The sequence below is a fragment of the Equus caballus genome, chromosome 5 (genome assembly GCF_041296265.1).
Source record: "Equus caballus isolate H_3958 breed thoroughbred chromosome 5, TB-T2T, whole genome shotgun sequence".
NCBI classification, from domain to species: domain Eukaryota; kingdom Metazoa; phylum Chordata; class Mammalia; order Perissodactyla; family Equidae; genus Equus; species Equus caballus.
This window is the reverse complement of record NC_091688.1, coordinates 82,386,716-82,407,392: the sequence shown is the minus strand read 5'-3', so window position 1 is coordinate 82,407,392 and position 20,677 is coordinate 82,386,716. Positions and strand designations below refer to the sequence as shown.

The 20,677-nt window shown below is 34.1% G+C and overlaps 1 protein-coding gene across 7 annotated transcripts in view; it reads left to right on the top strand.

The window, feature by feature from the left end:
• The window catches only part of HS2ST1 (heparan sulfate 2-O-sulfotransferase 1), a 168,816-nt gene that overhangs the window by 101,987 nt on the left and 46,152 nt on the right, over positions 1-20,677 (top strand). For 2 of the 7 annotated variants that reach the window (XM_070267350.1, XM_070267349.1), the window contains exon 1: positions 14,031-16,447. The exons of the other annotated variants lie outside the window; for them this stretch is intronic. In XM_070267350.1, coding sequence (XP_070123451.1) covers positions 16,267-16,447 — 181 coding nt within the window. In that variant the 5' untranslated portion in view covers positions 14,031-16,266. Of the gene's footprint in view, positions 1-14,030; positions 16,448-20,677 lie in introns of those variants that run through there. 7 annotated transcript variants of the gene reach the window in all.

The following is a 20,677-nucleotide window of genomic DNA, read 5'->3' as shown; positions in this document are numbered from 1 at the left end:
CTTTTATTTTTCTATAGAAAAATGTTTCCTTTAAAAAGTGTAATTTATTTCTTTAACCTCTATTGAAATCAGAGGCTATATTTATATAAAGGTAACAAAACAAAATTTGCCCTCGTATTTATTCCTGGTTGAAATAGCTGGATATCCTTAGTTTGGACATGAGAAGCAGACCCCACCAAGTGTTTTCTTTCATATTGAATTCATTGTTGTGGCGTGGTGGCGCCAGGGGTTGTTTTTATTTGTGTTTTGTTTTGATGGCGATAGGATAATGATGATGTTTGAGAGAAGTAAATCAAAAACAAGACTTACCTGTTAAACGTTAAGTTATCCAAGGAGTTCTTCACCCAAATTTTCTACCTTGGGATTGTTTGTAACTTCCTTGACATCTGGTGCAAACTTATGTCTGTAAACTGACCAGACTTATGTTTGGTAAAACAGTGTGCTTTATATTTCGAGTTCATACCTATCCCTAGGCTACCTCAACTCTAGGGTCTCAAAGGTCCCTGCATACAGAGTTAACAATGGACGCATGTTGGGGTATTTTTTGTGTAACTCTCCCTGCAAGCCGTGCTGCGCAGTTTTGCCATGCTAATCTTAGAGAGTGTTTCCCTTTTGTCACCACTTGACTCTAACATTTGGTGTTTCCTAATTCTCTGCTTAGTCAAATCTTAAACTGTCTTTCTAGACCTTTCCTAACCTTAGCCCATTCTTTTTTATCCCTTGGATTTTCTACTGTATTCCAAGGTTCATTGGATTAAAGGAGCAGGTTTCTCCCTAATTTCATTAACATGCTGTATTTGTTACCACCTCAATGCTTTCACTAATGTTATCCTCTCTTCTGGAATACCCTGCGCTATGGACTGAATTATGGCTCCCCAAAATTTGTATGTTGAAGCCCTAGCCTCCAGTGTGTTGGTATTTAGAGGTGGGGCCTTTGGGAGATGATTAGGTTTATATGAGCTCATGAGGATGGGGCCCTCCTGATGGGATTTAGTGCCCTTATAAGAAGAAGAAGAATTCTGAGACACCAGAACACTCTCTCTGCCGTGAGAGGACAGAGCAAAAAGGTGGTCCTCTTCAAGCCAGGAAGGGTACTCTCAGCCTCAGGAATCCAATCAGTGACACCTTGAATTTGGACTTCCTAGCCTCCAGAACTATGAGAAATAAATGTATGTTGTTGAAGCTGATGCGGGGTCGGTGAGCCGAGGAGTCGAAAGAAAGATTTCTTAGACTCTTAAGATCTGGCAGTAGTGCTCTTTTATTTAGAGAATAGTATAGAATAGCATGGGGATGGGACCCATGGGCAGGCAGAGCTGGTGTGTGGGGACAGGACCCACGGGCAGTCAGAGCTCCTGCTGCTGCCCCGAGTTGAGGGTTAGGGCTAAATTTAAGGCATAGGTATGTGAGTCATCTCTTTACGAGACAAAGAAAAAAAAGTTAAAATGGTACTAGTGCCGGTAGGGTCCGGCCATTGGGCGGTCCCACAACTTTTAGATAAGAATCAAACCGGATTGAGTAAATGGCAGAAGTCACCGCTCAAATATTATCTTCAGCTAAAGACAAACGAGGATTTTGGGGTGGGGGGTCAGTTACATGAGGTTGCCAGACAGTAAACAACTTAAGTTCTTGCCTTCCCCATTAAGAGTTTCCAGAGATAAGGCCATCCCCCCTTCCTCCTGGCGCAGAGAGGGAGGCATGGAGATTTCCTTCACAAATGCAACTGTCTCTGATCAAAGAGCAAGCAAATTCCACTCCTCGGAGCCTGCTTCTTATCTGTAGTTTTAAAAGTAACCAGCCTAAAAATCCTCATCATAAACCGTTTTAAAATTAAGCAGCCTAAAAATCCTCATCAAAGCCACCCAGTCTATGGTATTCTGTTATAGCAGCCCCAGCAGACTAATACACCTGCTTAATTGCTTTCCTCCATCTTAAAATTCTACCCGTTTTTCAAAGGCCAGCTCAGATCCTGTGTCCTGTATAAAGCAATCCCAGGTCTCATGTATCCACCTGTCTTCTGAAATGTATAGCTTGTATTATCTGAGCCACACAGTTGAGTACTTGGTTATATGCTACCTTATATTCTTCTTTAGCGGTTCCATGTATTCTTCTTGTTAAAATGAGATATCCCTCTGTGTATTGGGGGCTACAAATAACAAAGAGGAGAGGTACCTAATTCAGCTGGGCAGGGCAGACAGGAAGCTAATGCTGGGGAAAGTGGCTAGAAGATTTATCCAGATAAGGAAGCTGAAGCTCCAAAAGGTGGAGAAACAGTTTTCGAAGCACATGTACAAATGGATAAAGACTGAGTTTAAACGTATTGGTCTTATAAGTAGAATTGAGTTTGACTTATAATGTGCACGGTAGTTTTTGGTTTCATGCCCTAGAAGAAAAGAAAATGAAAAATGAAAGTTTTCCTTTCAAATGCAGAAGAAACAAAGCGCTCTAGCAGTTACAAATATTCTAGCTTGCTCTCATTCATGCTTTTGCTGGTTTATAGGACTTATAGAAAGAATTTGCAGCCCCGGGGTCCTTATTTAACATAGCCTTGTCACTGACCAGGATGAGCTGGTTCTTTGTTTACAGTGAGCATTAAATCAGGAGAGAAAGATATAGAAGTCCATTTGGCTTTTATGCTCACAGAATCTTTTCAAATTAGGGAAAAAAACATGCCTTTTCACTTGACGTTAAACCAATCAGCTTAATTTGCTAATAGGTTGTTTCTCAAGAATTGATAAATCACTATTTTGAAGAAAGTCACTGAATATTTAACTTAGTGATATCCCTTTTTAGATTTTTCTTAAGTAACAGAAGTTTATTGGTATCTTAACAAAGATATGATTATTCCTTCAAGCAACCTAAATTTAATCATGTAATGCTTTCTTTATACTTCATTTTCCCTTACTTCAATAATAAGAAAGCAAAAATTTCACAAATGTTTCTGTTCTTCCTGTATCCTGAATATAGCATGGTGCAGTACTAATTAACTAGTCTTATGTGTGGGGTGTTGTGGAAAGTATGTTGTATGGAAAGTCACTTCTTTGATTCTCAGGTCTCATTAAGTGAAAATTAGTTGTTTGGTTCTCTGACCCTCAGTGTTCTCATCTGCCAAATGGGATGGTCCTAGATCAGCAGAAATACTTAGACCCCAGCCCTAACGAAGATCAATTAAATCAGAGTCTCTGAAGGTGAACCTGGGCATTCGTTCATATTTTCTAAAGCTTCCCGGATGATTCTCATGTGGAGCCAGGGTTGCAAACCACTGAACCAGATGATCTGTAAGACAGTGCTACTCAGAGTGTGGTCCACGGACTGCCTGCCGGTCTACAAACTGGTTATTACCAGCCCGGGAAGACGTGTGGAGCTTGTGCCAGAATGTAAATCAACTAAAGCACTAGTGCACTATTTAGTTGGGCTGAATTTTTTTTTCTTTCGTAGCAAGACTTTGTTGATTAAGGAAGTAGTGAATTTTATTTACTCTCATGCACAAGGTCCTTCTTTGGACTCAGATGAGCGCTTTGAATACTAACTTCTCTAAGATCTTTCCAAGTTCTTAAATTCTGTGGCTAACTATATTATGGTTTAAAATTTGCTGATTTAAATTATTGTTATATTAAAATTACAGTAGACAGAAGAATGTTATTTAGATACTGGAAATGGCAAAATTTGAAAGGTTAAAAATGTTGAGTGACAATTTTTTAAAGAACAAATGGAAAGGTTTAGGTGTCGGTCTTCTAAAATGGGAAACATTCTACTCTACCACCATGATGATATAATTCTAATATTTTATGCCATAATTTAACTGCTTCAATGTACCAGTCTTTCTTCATTGTCACAAGAGATAACTGAATTATACGTCATTAATTGTTAAAAATGATTCCAATGCAGTTTTAAAATTTAAAAAATTCTATGATATATTTAATACGGCTCCAATAATAACAGGTGAAGAAAATTAAGAAAATAATTGCTCTTAAATATATCAATTAATCAATAAACAGTATCCTACAGATAACTCATACCAAAAGGATTGTTTGTGGGTGAACTGAGAATACCAGGCTCGCGAGAAAGTTTTGACTGTTATAGAAAAGCATTTAAAATTGATTGTATGATGTGAAATTATAAATTTATAAGCTCCTTTCTATTTGAAGATACTGTTTATAAACAGTTATGGGTGAAAATTAATCTATTTTGAATAATTGGGTATATCATTTCTCTTTCTCAACTCTGCATAAATTTATATCTTAAAGGTCAAAAACGGATCTGAATATTAAAATGCTAATTTAATTGAAGGTCTAATTTGAACCACCAACTCTTAAGACGAAGTTAAGGTCATCTTTCTTTCTGTTATTGATACATTTGGGACTTGCTTTTGTTATTTTGATTCATTTATAAATTATTTTAGGAAATCATTTATCCCAGAGCAAATATTCATAGATTGTCAAAGATTATTCTAGATTGGCAGTGATAGCTCTTTATTATCTTAATTTCGAAAGTAGTCAAGGGCTTTTCCAAATTTCTTAATTTCCAATTACTTAATTTCCAAAGTAGTCAAGATTCTTTTTATTCATGGTCCTGCTTACTATTTATCTACTCTGAGTTCTTATTTCTAATAAAAATGCATTTTGCTTTTCCCCCCTTTCATTGCTTTTTTTCCCCAATTATTTTGACAGTGAAGGTAGTCCCAGTAACAGATGTACTTGGCCTAAAAAGCTATGAAATCTATATATGAAAGACCAGTGTAATTAAAAGTTTTGAGTAGGCTCCAAATTAAATCCCACAGATTTTCTGGATGAACAGCTGGTTCAATTTGACCATCTGTGGTTACTGCCTGATTTTATAAAAATAATTTTCTTTCTTTTTTTTCTAACTCATTCTGTCTTCAGTTTTTCCTAATCTATTTAGTGTGTTATAAACCCAATCTTCTAATCATGATGAGCCTCTGGATTGAAAAATAATAATGATAAATGCCATCATTTAAATGTTTTAATAAATTGTGGAAACTGAGATTTTATATGTCTATTTATACTTATAAATATATTTATGTTTATTTATATATATACATTTGAATTATTATGGGCATTTTCTAGATATACATAACTAGAATAGCAAAATAATTCCCGGATGCTTATCACCAAGCTATAACAATTACCATCTTACATACAATCTTATTTCATCTATACCTCCTCCACTGTAGCATATCTCAGACATCACATCATTTTATCTGTAAATATTCCTCAAAGGGATTATTGACACTAAAGTGGTGAGCCAGAGCAGATGACGTCCAAGAACCCCATCGGGTGCTCAGAAGTAGCAGATAATGAAGAATCTTTGCTAGAAGAGAATATGAATTTTCTGCTGGAGTTCAAAGACTGTCCCATAGTAACTAACTGCGTGCTAAGACTGCAGCGTGAGTATGAAATGCCCTCACAGCAGCTCCACGTACGTTGTTTTCTTTCTCTGATATTTCAATACCATTTTATTTAAAATGGTAAATTTTTTACTTTGCATGTTAAATGGACTTACAATTCCTTATGATAAATAGCAATATTTCCTACACAATGAGTAATTATGGGCTGAATAATAACACAAGTGTGGAGAAACATTAGTTTTACTGGTTTATCAGTTGAGACACAGTAGCTGAGCAGATTGTATTACCTGTCTAGTGAGTAATATTTGGCAAATATACAAGGATTAATTTTCAAATATAAAAAGGTAGTTCTTAATGTTGATTAAAGCTAAAAAATGAGTAGACCCCTTACCTTTTAATTTGTTTCAAGGTATTAAAAAAATGGAATTTGTGGTGAGAATGGCTTAATGAGATACCAATGAAGAAGGTAATAGTAAGTTATTATTCTATGACAAATGAAAATATAAAGTAAACTCTTTTAGATTGTAAATATTAATGTTGCAGGAAAATCACCAATGTATATTATATACTTGGAGAATGATTATTCTAGAGCAGTTGGGTTTTTTTTTCCTTGAATTTTTGCGATCTGTGGCCTCTGGGGTAGCTATTATGTATTGTTTTGCTCAATTCTGAAGGAATCTGATGGACTGATAATTTAATAATGGACTGATAATTTTATTCTTCAAGCTATTGTAATTTTTTTCATTAGGAAATTTTAAATTATTCGCTAAAATTATCCTCAAGTTGTAAATATGCTAATAAGTGTGACCATTTAATGAACTACATTTTCAAAAATGTGAATACAATGTGTCAGGCTAGCAGAATGAGGCTCTTAGAAATCAAAAGCTTATTTGGAAAGAATCTTGAAGTTTCAAAAACCCTTCAAATTCTATCAGTTGAGAAACTATTAGTTTTACTAAGTATTTGTAGTAAGCTTTTCTTTTTAAAAGATTATTAAAAATTGTATCAAGTAATTAAAGTGTCAGTAATCTTTATAAAATTAAAGAGATAAAAATATCCATTATGGTCCCCAGGCATATAATGGTCCCCCAGAACCTGTGAATATGTTACTTTACATGACAAAAGGGACTTTGCAGATGTGATTAGATTAAGGATTTTGGGATGGGGAGATTTTCCTGGATTATCTAGATGGACCCAGTGTAATCCCAGGGTCCTTAGAAGAGGGAGGCAGAAGAGTCAGATTCAGAAAAGGAGATGTGACGACAGAATCAGAGGCCATAGTCAGTGAGAGAGAGATTTGAAGTTGCTTTGATGCTGGTTTTAAAACAAAGGTAGAGGTAGAGGTCATGAGCCAAGGATCCTTGAAAGTTTAATGTTATCTCTTTTTTACAAATGAGGATCCTGAGTGTGTCATGTGACTCGTTAGTTTGAAATAAATTAATATTTGTTGTGTAAATATCTCCTAAAGCATTTAAAGTGCAACTCCCACTAATATTGTTTAGGAAGTAAAACAGGTTGTTCCGAAAAGTGACTATCTTTTTTTAGCACGGTTGATTTAATTGGGAAGATAAAAGAAACCATTCACAGCATAGTTGAGATTAAGATGGGCTTTGAAGGATGAGTAGGTTTTTGACGGCAGCTGGAGGGAGGATGTTCCAAGTGGAGCGAATACTGAGTAAAGACCCAAAGATGTGAAAATGTGGACTAGGCTCTGGGGACATAACAGTTTGGCTGGCAGAGTCATTTAGGGAAAAAGTGGAAGACAATACTGGAATAAAGTGAAAAAGTGCTTAGATATTTCCAGTTTTGTAGAATTTTATTTTTAATTCAATTTATGAACTAATTGTAAAATTACCTTAATAAAACTATTTAATATCAAGATTAGAATATCTAGGTTGCAAGCTCTTTGAAGACAGATCTAATTTGCTGAATGAATGAATGAGTGAATACTGACCTTTAGTTTTCAAGGAAAACCTTGGTTGTGTTCAACATCTGTGTTTTAAATCACAGGGAAGTATGTAATTTATTTATTTTCTTTTTCGTGAGGAAGATTTGCCCTGAGCTAACATCCAATGCCAATCCTCCTCTTTTGCTTGAGGAAGATTGGCCCAGAGCTAACATCTGTGACCATCTTCCTCTACTTTGCATGTGGGGATGCTGCCACAGCATGGCTGATGAATGGAGTAGGTCTGTACGAGGAATCCAAACCCATGAGTCCCCGAGCTGCCAAAGTGGAGCACTCGGAACTTTAACCACTCAGTCACGGGGCCAGCCCCAAGGAAGTATGTAATTTTGAAGAGATTTTTATCAGAATGGTCAAATTAAAAGTTTTGACTTTTAAAAGGATAAGCTCCAGTTATCTGGAAGATTCACTTGTATATATCACTTCATTTCCTAACAATATTTGTTAAAAGAAGCATTATTCATTTTGGTAATTGAATCATTTTTTCCTCTTCTAATGAAATGAATAATATAAATTCATGTTTCTTTGTCTAATTTATTGCATTCATGGATACTGACAGTTGCTTTTATCTGCTCCAAACTTTTGCTTTTTTGTCACTTGAATGTGCTCATTTTCTGGTTGTAAAAGAGGTACCCGCATGTTTACTAATTGTATAATATTGTGGATTGTGAATATCTTGGTGACAGTTCTCTTCTGCTCGAAAAGTGGAAAATGTCTCCCTGTGATGTGAGACAGCTGCTGAAGGTGGCTAAGTTGGTGGACGAGTTGGGTAATTGTTAGAATTACTCAACATATCTTGCTATTGAAAAGCCAAAGTTAAAATGTTTCCTGTTCATTCCATTTATTCTACATGTTATAATTATAATATAAAATAAAATTCTCTGGCCCAATAAATCTTTGCGTATTTTCCTTTTAAAAATTTTTAAAAATTAAAAGAATACAGAAAAGTACAAAGAAGGAAACAAATCACTCCTATCAGATTTATCAAATATTAACACTTTGGCATATTTACTTCCAGACTTTTAGCCCTGGCTACGTTTTTTAAAATTACATAAATTACTTCTTAAAATATAGAACATTTTAAATAAAGCTAAAAACTCTTTTTGACAACCATTCTCAATTCTGATCCTCTATTTCCCTTTTAGAAATAACCTATTATATTTGGATATGTATTTATCTAGTATTTTTTGGTAAATATTTTTACACACATGTATGTAACTATAGAAAAAAATTTAACTTTTTCTTTAAAAACTTCTTTGTAACTTTTTATTTGCAGAGATATTTATCATAGTGTATGTGTAATTCTACAGCTTGTATTCTTCACTCAATAATTTTGATAGCTAGCCATGTTGAAATTTCTAAACTAGTTCTTTTAACTACTTTGTGGCATATATGTACTATCTTTCATCTATTTATCGTCCTACTGTTGGACTTTTAGGTTGCATAGAGTTGTTTTTTTTTTTTTTTAAAGATTTTATTTTTTTATTTTTTCTCCCCAAAGCCCCCCAGTACACAGTTGTATATTCTTCGTTGTGGGTCCTTGTAGTTGTGGCATGTGGGACGCTGCCTCAGCGTGGTTTGATGAGCAGTGCCATGTCCGCGCGCAGGATTCGAACTGACGAAACACTGGGCCGCCTGCAGCGGAGCGCGCGAACTTAACCACTCGGCCACGGGGCCAGCCCCTGCATAGAGTTTTTTTTTTAACTAATTATAAGCAATTTAGCTGTTAACGTTATTGTTCATGTTTCTTTGTACATACAAGCAAATGCTTTTCTAGTAAGTGCCTAGAAAAAAATTGCTTGGCACAGGATGCACATCCTTATATTGCCAAATTGCCCTGAGTGATTGTACCAGTTTACACTCACAACATATTGTGTGTGTATGTGTATAATTTTTATTTTTAATAAAAATGAGATTTTTTCATTTAACGTTTTATTGGGAGTTTGTTTCCTGGTCAGTGTTTTATCCATTCATCTAGTAGCATTTGATATTGGATATTTTTAGGGGAGAAGAATGACAGTGAAAAGCTTTATAGAATTAGTGATCATGTACTTTATTTTAACCAATGATGTTTTAGATATAAATAGCCATAGACTTAACTGTATTCTTTCTTATAGTACAGTTTAAAAAGTTGTCAATTTATATTTGGTTAGATCATGGTCATCTACTTGATCAAGATAGCTTTGGTCTGTTCTATGACAGTAAGGTATGTTCTTAACACTCAGCAGTTATCTCATTACCTAGTCTTTTACTACTAAGAAAGATATTGAAATGTACTAATGAATGTACAGATGAGCAAAGTCTATCACTAACACTGAAATAGTTATTTTAAGTACATGGCATATTTAATAGTCTCTGCATTTTATTTTGGGTTTGGGTCTGTCATCCTGGAAACTCAATATACATATAAGTAATTAAACTGCTTTTGTATGTTATTCTAACACCTACTTTTAGGGTTACGGTCATGAAAACATTTCAAAATTAAATGTCAAATGAAAGCATAAGTTCAATAAAATTAATTGAAGGTAATAAAACTAAAGCTAAGAATGTTGTATATGACAGGTGTTCTTGAAAATCCAGTAAAAATTATAGTTAGAAGAGACCATAGAGATAATCCAGCCCCAACCCTCCATTTTATAGATAAGGGAAAAAATTTTTTTGAAGGGTTGTGTCAGCCAAATCTGTTGAAAAAAAGGGTTTCTGTACCTAATGCCTTTAGCACTCTTACTTTTGTTCCTAAGGATCTGAAAAATTCCGTAACTTGATGTATGTACCAGGTTGTATCAGAATATTTTTATTATGGCCAAAAAATAGAAACCAGCTAAATGTCCATCAGTAGGATTGATTAAATAAATTATGGTACATCTGCACAGTGAAGTGCCGTGCTGCTCTGGAAAGGAAAAAAGGAATGAGGAAGATCTTTATGTTTTCATATGGAAAAATCTTAAAGATACATTTAAGTTAAAAAGAAATAAAGGAAAGATAAAGAAAAGTATATATTATCCTATACTTGTGTCAAAAAAGAGGTATTTGTTTGTTTTAGCTTTTATATGCGTAAAATGATCTCTGAAGGGGTGGCTAACAGTAGTGAGTACATGTTGTAAAGGCTGGAAATTGCGTAGTGGATACAAGACCTCTTGAGACTTTTTCTTGTACGCCCTTTCAAAAATACTTCCTCATGTTTAGGCCATGTGAATATGTAGCTTGCTTTCCTCTCAAAGTAATCTATAATTTTAATCTAATTCCAATTGTAAAGTTTAAAAAAATTTCCAATGGAAAAAGTAAATTGGTAAAAATATGGACATTTTTTAACCCTTATAAATTTTTAAGCGTGTGGAACATTATTGTTAACTATAAGCATAATTGTTGTACAACTGATCTCCAGAACTTTTTTATCTCACATAACTCTGTACCCATTGGGCAGCAGATCCCCATTTTCCCATCCCCCAGCCCCTGGCACCGACCATTCTGCTTTCTGTTTCTATCAGTTTAACTACTTTAGATACCTCATAAAAGTGGAATCATACAGTAATTGTCCTTCTGTAATTGGCTTATTTCATTTAGCATAATGTCCTCCAGGTTCATCCATATTGTTGCATATGACAGGATTTCCTTCTTTTTTCAGGGCTAAGTATTCCATTTTATGTGTATATACAACATTTTCTTTATCCATTCATTCATCAATAGACATTTAGGTTGTTTCTACCTTTTAGCTATTGTGAACGTGGGAGGGTAAATATCTCTTCCACATCCGGACTTCAGTTCTTTAGGATAAATGGCCAGGAGTGGCATTGCTGGATCTTAATGGTACTTCTATATAATTCTTTTTCTGAGGAACCTCAGTAGTGTTTTCCATAGTGGCCGCACCATTCTGCATTCCCACCAGCAGTGCACAAGGGTTCCAATTTCTCCACATCTTCATCAACACATGTTATTTTCTCTTTTTTTTTCCCTTCATAATAGTCATCCTAACAGGTATGAGGTGATACCTCATAGTGGTTTTGATTTGCATTTCCCTGGTGATGAGTGATGTTGAGCATCTTTTCCAATACCTGTTGTTCATTTGTATGTTTTCTTTAGAGAAGTGTCTATTCAAATCATTTGCCCGTTTTTTAATTGTTTTGTATTTTTGTTGTTGAGTTATAAGAGTTCCTTATATATTATGGATAATTACCCCTTATTGGATATATGGTTTACAGATGTTCCCTCCCATTCCATAGGTTGCTTTTTCACTCTGTTGACTGTTTCCTTTGCTGTGCAGAAGCTTTACTTTGATGTAGTTCTGCTTGTCTGTTTTTGTTTTTGTTGTCTGTGCTTTTGATGTTATATCCAAGAGATCATTGCCAAGACCGATATCATGAAGCTTTTCCCCTATGGTTTCTTCTAGGAGTTTTCTAGTTTCACCTCTTACATTTAAGTCTTTAATGCATTTTGAGTTGCTGTTGCTTTTTACAGCAGTTATTGTTTTAAAAATAAAAATGAAAAGCCCATTTTCTTTTTATGCTTGTCTCTTCTTAATATTTTTGGATATGTAGACCTTAATACCTGTGTTAAATAGAGAGAAAGTGGTCTCTTACACTGCGCACCAAACATGCTTAAATGCATAAGCCTTTTTTCTTTAAAACAAATTAACTTCCTCATGAAGAGAGCCTATATATTATTTAGTTCTTCCAGAGTATCAGGATGACAATTGTATCATTGGACAGTATGTATTTCCCTAGTCATCATTGAATAGGTTATAATTGGCTGTATTTTGTAAAACTGTATGTTAGGGAATATGTTAAATGAAATACTGTTTAAAAAGTGTATGATTCATAGGAATTTCCTGCCCAGACCCTTTTTTTTTTTTTTTTTTTGGTGAGGAAGATTTGTCCTGAGCTAACATCTGTTGGCCAATGAAGAGGAGTGTGTAGAAATTTAATGGCTCCGCCACAGGGCCAGCCCCCCGAGACTTTTTTTTCTTTCTAAAGCTTTACACCACATGTAAAATTAAAAGACTGCATGCTGGCTAAAAGCGTGTCTAAAAACAGCTCTCTTCATGGTGGTGATTTAAAATGAAGGTGAAGAGGAGCCATGTTATTGTTCTATTCTCCCTCTTTTCCACTCTTTCAAGATTAGATTTTGCCCTCAGCATAACACATACATTTGTGTAAAGGGATGCATATAACAAATGTTTTCATATAGAAACAGTTCCATTAATTGTGCTTCCTAACTCAAAATATGCTGCAAGGCAAAGAAGCGATGTTAGAAAGGCGGGATGTTCATGATGGTTCACGTACTCTTTGGTTGGGAGAGGGTCTGATGGAAAGGGGTCATAACCTCCATCTCTGTCCTTGGAATCAATCCTATTTCTCCTTGATGATTGTGCGTAGAAAGTAAGACGTTTTGTAAATTTAAGAACAAACTTTTAGGGTTAGCATTGTAAAGACTAGTCTGTATTTTAGAGATGGTTCTAAGTCAAGCCTTTAGATTGAACCATTTTATGAGACCAAGTAAACCTATTTAACGTGCCTTTTACTCTAAGTAATTGATTTAATAATCAACAAAAAAATTTATTTTAAATTTATTATAAAGAAAAACAGTTGCTGGGGTTATTTCTTTTCCTATCTCAAAGAACCAACTGATGGAGATTTGGTGTTTGCTGCATTCTAATATCTTCAGAAGTGGAAGTAAATAAAGACTATTGTTATAGTCCTGTCTTATATTCTGCATGGTTAGTGTATGCCCTGCTATAAGTATGGTTATTTGGAACCAAAATGACGTCTTTCTTGTTGAAAAAAGTGGTTATGTTTTCTTTTTATGTGCATTAAAAAAACTGCTAAAATAGGACTTTACTAAATGTATTGTCCTTGTTTATATTTATCGGTTTTAGTATTTATCAACAAATGTGTATATGTAGCCACAAAATGCATGAGTAGAAATATATGTTTTGTATTTTAGCTGGGTGACTATTTGTGCCACAATATACATATTAATCATAATATCTTCTGTGAGAATAAATTTGATTCCAGAAGTAATGTTTATTTTAGAAAATTTGGTAGATAACTGAAAAGTACCCTTGTATTTTAAATCTCAGAGCAATTAGGGTAAAATCCTTCAAAATTTATGTAGAACCTTTGAAAGTTGGGCTTAGAACAAATCTTTGGTAAATAATCAACAGGCCAAAACACTCAGAAGGAGAAGGGTTCTATAGTATTGAATAATAGCACTGTTCAGTCATAGTTTTGGAATGCATTGTTACTTTTGTTATATTGAGCTAGAAAATGGAAAATAAAGTTTCTTAAGTAAACAGCCATTACATGCAGTACCCACATTTTTGGACATTACAGCTCCACTTGTTCTTAGCTTTTAGATGACACCATAACCATTCCTGTCGTCTTTGTTATATTTCTTTTATTGATTCCCCAGAATGCAAATATAGGAAAGTAGCACCTAGACACCAGGCATGAAATGTCAGGATATAGTTCTGTCTTCACACACAAGTGAGGCATGTTTTAAACTCCTTTTAAAAGCTCCCCATAGGTAATTGTTTTTACTGTTCTCCTTTGAAGTGGGAAGTGCTTTGATAATTGCCACGTGTTGTTTGAGTTAGCAGTAATTTTCTGGTTGTCTTAGTCCTTCTGAGAAGCTGCTCTTATAGATTTGAATAAACTGAGGTAATAAATGAAAATAAAGGGGCGAAATATAGGTCAGGCCTTTTTTTTTTTTTAAGTAAAGTAGCAATTATTTATTGCCTGTGGTGTCTTCATCAGGAATCCAGTTTTTAGCTCTTCCTAATCTGTGTTATCTTTAATTTATACCTTTCAATTCAAGAAGAGAAATGAATGACTCTCTTTGTCTCAGTTTAGATAGACATCAGTATGTATATGCGTGGCTTCTGTAATTTTAAAAGCCTGTGCCAGGAGCCGGCCTGGTGGCCTAGTGCTGAAGTTCACATGCTCTGCTTCGGTGGCCCAGGGTTTGCGAGTTCGGATCCCAGGCATGGACGTACAGACTACTCATCAAGCCATGCTGTGGTGGCATCCCACATACAAAATAGAAGAAGATTGGCACAGATGTTAGCTCGGGGCCAGTCTCCCTCACCAAGAATGAATGAATAAATAAATAAATAAATAAAGGGAGCCTACTATATACTTTAAAATATTTGTCTGTCCTTGTTGTCAGTCATCAGCTTCCATTCCTACTGTCTCCTCCCATCTGGGTTCAGCTATATTCAGCTGCAATTTGATCCTGTTGCCCTTTTTAGCTGTTGCTTCTCTGTTCATGACCAGATTTCTCAAATGGTTGGTCTATACTCTCCACCTCTTGACAATGTACTCCCTTTCTAGCTCTGCAAAAAAATAAAAGCCTGTGCAAGATGCAGGTATTTGAAATAATAGTGTCTTCAGTAATATGGGAGAACTAGCATGTTTATAAAGTTAAGAGGAAAAGGCAAGATACAAAAGTGTTTATATGTTATGATTATTGTTTAATAAAATAGGGAAAAAACAGTAAATAAATGTTCCAAGATATTTACAGTGGTTATATTTGGATGGTGAGATTATATGTTACTGTTCCTCTTCTTTCTGATTTTGTGAATCTGTCTTTTTCAGGACTGTGTTAGCTTTTACAGTAGGAAAAAAGTGAATTTGAAAGACCCTAGGAACCCTTCTTATTCAATGGAATTAAGCCCCTATTTTGTTGTTTGATGCATGTGGGAGTTGCACCTTAAATATTTCAAGTCAAAATATATGTGTGCCTTCATTCGTGCACATATAAAAAATACAGAATAATTTTTTTAAATGGACAAAAGATTTGGACAATTTCTTAAAAAGGAGATACAGGTGGCAGATAGAATATAAAAAGATGCTCAAAATTCCAAGTTATTAGGAAAAAGAATATTAAAAGTACAGTGAGATACCACATATACTTATTAGAATGGCTAAGACTAAATTAAATTAGGTTTGTTGTTTTCTGTATATACTAGATGCAAATCTTTTCTGGGCCATGTATTTTACAAATATTATCTCCTAGTTTGTGGATTTCCTTTTAAATTTTGTGTCTTTTAATTTTGGTGAAGTTGAATATATTGATTTTAGCTTTTGTAGTTCTTACTTTTGTTGTTTTAAAGACATCTTAACCAAACCCAAAATTACTAGGATTATGTTTCTTCTAGAAGTTTTTGAATTTGAATTAGGTCTGTGAGCTATTTTGAATTCATTCTTGTGTATGGTGTAAAGTAAGAATGTTTTTTTTTAATTTTTTAAGTATATGGCTATCCACTGTTCCTATACCTTTGTTGAAAAAATTATCAGTTCTCACACTGAATTGCCTTGCCACCTTTGTTGAAAATCAGTTGATCATGTATGTGTGGTTGTATTTCTGGATTCACAGCTCTGTTCCTTTGATCTTAATGTCTGTCTTTCTACAAATACCACAACCCCTTGATTACTGTAACTTGATAATGTCTTGAGATAAAGTAGTGCAAGTCCTCCAATTCTGTTCTTCTTTATCAAAATTGTTTTTGCTCTTCTAAATCCTTTGCATTTCCATATAAATTTTAGAATTGTATTATATAAAATATTTATACCAAAATGCCTGCTGGGATTTTGATTGGAATTTCATGGCACATTTTATATATAAATTTTGGGGAGAATTGACATCTTAAACTTTCAACCATGAACATGATATATCTCTCTGTTTAGGTCTTATTTAATTTTTCTCAGCAATGTTTTATGATTTTTACTGTATAAGTTTTACTTTTTTTAATTATCCACATTTTTAATGCTATTTCAAATGATATTTAAAATTTTTTGATTTCTGATTTGTTATTAGTATATAGAAATAAATTGATTTATGTGTATTGATTTTTGTATCCTGCAACCTTGCTAAACTCACTTATTAATTCTAGTAGGTTTTTTGTAGATTCTTTAGGAATTTCTACACAAAGAGTCACACTATGACGAAAGACAGGAAGTTCTCTTCTGTTCCTATTTTGCAGAGATTTTTATCAAGAATGGATGTTGGATTTTGTCAAATGCTCTCTCTGATATGGTTTTTCTTTTCTAGCTTGTTAATATGGTCAATTACATTGACTTCAGTGTTAAACCAACCTTGCATTCCTGGGATAAACTGCATAGGTATGATGATTGTCCTTTTATGTATTATATTCATTTCACTAAATATTATTAATTTTTGCCACTATGTTCATAAGGAATTTGGTCTCTAGTGTTCTTGTAATATCTGTCTCATTTTGGTATCAGAATACTGCTGGCTTCGTAGAATGAGTTGGAAAGTGTTCTCTTCAGTTTTCTTTAAGAGTTTGTGTTGAATCAGTATTTTTCTTCAACGTTTGATAGAATTTCCCAGTGAAGCCTAGGAAATTGTTTTATCTGTAGGAACGTTAGTTTCTTTGTTTTATGGGAAGGTTCTTATCCACAAATTTAATTTCTTTAGCAGATAAATGATTATTCATTTTAGTTATCTATTCTAGAGTGAGCTTTGTTCACTTTTGTTTTTCAAGGAGTTTGGCCATTTCTTCTAAGTTGTCAAATTTATTGGCGTAGAGTTGTTTATATAATAGTGTCTTATTTTATGTAGTGCGTCTACTTATTCCTGATATCGATAATTTGTCTTTTCTCTCTTTTTTTCTTACTAGTCTGGCTAGAAGTTTATCAGTTTTTATTGATTTTTCTCAAAGAACCAGCTTTGGTTTCATTGATCTTTCTGTTTTGTTTTTCTAGTTTTTATTTCATTGATTTCTGCTTTTATTTACTCTTCTTTTTCTAGTTTTTTAGGGTGCTGCTTAGTTAATTGATATTAGACCTAACTTCTTTTCTAATGTGATCATGTAGTGCTATAAGTTTCCCTCTAAGCACTGTTTCAACTACATCTTACAAATTTTGATATGTTTCAATTTTATTAGGTTCAAAATACTTTTCTAATTTTCTGTTTGTTTTTTCCTTTGTCCTGTGGGGTTGCTTGGAGGATGTTTGTTATTTAATCCATATTTGTGGAGTTTTTAAATGCCTTCACTATTGCTAATGAATTTTAGTTCCATTGTAGTGAGAGAACATACTTTGTGGATTTGAATCCTTTCAAATTTATTGAGCCTTGTTTTAACTCAAAATATGGTCTTTAAATGTTCTGGGTGCACTTGAAAAGAATGTGTATTTATATTCTGGTTGGAGTGTTCTATAAATGCCAACTGGCAGTTAGTAGTTTGTACAGGTTTTCTATATCTTTACTGACTTTTGTCTACTTGTTCTATCAGTTTTTGAGAGAATAATGACGAAATCACTGAGTATGCTTTGGATTTGTCTATTTTTCTTTTGAGTTTTTGTCTGTTTTGAGACTGTCTTACAGATGAACAAATGCTTAGGATTGTCATGTCCTCTTGATACACTGACTCCTTTATTATTATGAAATAATCTTTTTTATTCCTAGCAATATTCTTTGCTCTGAAATCCATTTTGTTATTAATATGGCCACTCCAGCTTTCCTCTGATTTATGTTAACATGATATATTTTTTCCTTCCTTTCCTTTTAACTCATTTGTTTCGTTTAAAGTGGGTTCTTGTAGGCAGGATGTAGCTGAATCCTGCTTTTTTATCCAGTCTGACAATATCTTCCTTTTCGTTGGGGTTTTTAGATCATTTTCTCTTAATGTGCAGTATCAATTTTTGTAATTATAAATAAGGATTTAAGAATTTGAATACCTTGTTAGAGCTTACAAGTAACCTTGTTCCTAAATTTTAATTGTCCTTAAAACCATTTCGTTTTACTTAGACTTATTATTTCCAGTTTATCTTAGGCCACCAAAGAAAAAGCCAAAATTGAGAAATGGACTGGGACTCCAATAGAAATAAACTGACCTCCAAAGATGAGAAATTACTCTACAGAGAATTCTTCCATAATATGTTAGTTATGGTTGAAGTGGAGAATGATACCCACAGGATCATAAACCAGAATTAACAAAAAGATATTAGTCAGGTTTCAGTATTATTCTAGTATGCTTTGTAATGGCTCCTATTGGTACAGTTTTTAGGTAACCTAGACTCATATATCACCTTGGAAGTTTTTTAAAAAGTACTCATTCCCACTACTTCCTGAGCCCTATGGAATCTGTTTAACCCTGGAATCTATTTTAGGATAACCTAACTATCCATATGATTCTTAGTTTCATCTAGGCTCAGAAATCATGGTCCTGCCCTGGTTATTTGACCCCTTTAATCTCTAACTTCTCTGTTCCTTACCCTTCTCACATACAGTCTTGGCACCATTAGAGGAAAAAGCCGTGAGTATTAGGTGTGACAAACCTAGAATATCAAACCTCCGGGAAATAGTCTTGACATGTATGGGTCTTCAGCTTTGACCATGCTGTGTGTATCATTGCTAGGTTAGTAGGGAGCAAATCACATCAAACCTTCGCTTCTTTTTAAAATTGTTCTTTTTTGGATTGCTCAGTAAAGAACTATGTGTTGTGTATGGTTTAATTTGTTAATACCATATCGTTTTCATTAAGCAAACTTACTGAGTATCTACTCTATACTGGGTAATGGTCATTACCATTCTTTTCACAAATGAAGGTAGCTTTTTAAAAACTTGTGCTCTCCCTCCAAAAAGAAAGTCACATTAATTCTACTGTGATTTTTCCATTTCCACAATTTCGTTGGTCCCAATGTGGAATTAGAATGTACTTACTTATGTTACCTGATTCAAATGGAGTAATAAGGTTACAGAATAGACAGTTTTGAGTAGTTGTTACTTTACATACATCGTCCCTACTAATTTCATCAACCCATGCCTTTCCATAATGAATATAGTTTTATTTTTGGCATAGGAAACTAAGTCCCCCTCCCCCCAAAATTGATGGATTTGGGAGCTAATATGGATTATGTGCAGATTGTTTTACAGTAACTTATTTTGAAGTACATATTAAAATGACCATTAATAGTATTGTGTGGTAAATGTTTGGTTCTTGGAAAGATAAAGAATGTTCTACTTGAGAATTTTATGCATTTGATACTTGAGTTATCAGTGTTTCACATAATTAAAATACAATGAAATACAATTAAGGTCCAAATGATCAAATGTTAGTCTTCATTGATTGATACTACGGTCTAAAATTTTCCTGTGATCTCAGGTCATTACTGAGAATACTAATCATCATTGTACTGTGGGCATGTAGTATTGTCAGCTAGTAAAGAATTGTAATTAATAGGATGGGTGGATAGTGACTGTTTTTTGTTACACGAGACATAATGCAAAGAAGGAGAATTTTGGAAGTTGGTGTTTAAAAATGAATGTCTCTAGAATCTTAAAACCTGTAACTAATTTTTAAAGACCCATTAAAAGCATGACTCCAACTAAAATGGTGTAACACAGTTTCTCAGAAGATATAAAGCTATAAAATATAAAAGTTAACGTTAAAACTCTTTTTTCAGTCTTGACAGTGGCTAATGTGTAGTCTACCTGAACTTCAATTAATATTTTAGCAAGCTGAGACTGGAAACCATAGTCTGATCAGAATTTCTTCATACGTAGTAAAATGCCACAAAATGAATACCTTTAACATGGTTCTTGAATTGGTAGTTGTATCCAAAAGTTATGATTTCACACTAAAAGGGTAGTGGGCAGTGAAGTTCAGTCAAAATTAATAAATATTGCATTTCAAAGAGTTTGATAACAGTTTATTCTCAAGAACAATTTAAACATTTCACTTGTGATTCCATAATGATGGTTACAGCACCCTTGAAGGAGGAACTGCCTAGCCTTAGGGCATCTAATGGAGCAGTGAGGGAGATGGGACACCCACATAGCCTAGCAGAATCAGGGCCATGAGTTACAGGGTAATGGATGTCTTGACCGGAACACTCCCACAACTGGTTTATACCATGAAGTTGAGTAGCATTTTCACATATCTAAACTATATCTAAAATTACCATAAATTCCAAATTAATGAGAGTACCAATTAATTAGGTATATAGAAAAGAGAATATTCTGCAACTATCTTCCTGAGAAACCAACAGAAATACTCTGTAGAACATTAATTCTCAGTATTCCGGCACCATCATATCAGCATCGCCTGGGAACTTGATAGAAATGCAAATTCCCAGGCCCCGAATTAGTAACTGAAGAAGATGGGAAGGCAGGAATCTGTGTTTTAACAAACCTGCAGGTTGTTCTGATGCATGCTCAAATTGAAAATCACTGCTCTAGAATATGATGCATAGCAAGCTCTAGTGAAATAATGGCAAGTTTTCAGCATCACTAATTCTAATTTTCAAACAGCTGCTGCATTAGGTTTTAATTAATGATCTCCAAACCCAGCTGAAGTTGAGTCCTAGTTACTCCTTACCCTTTTTACT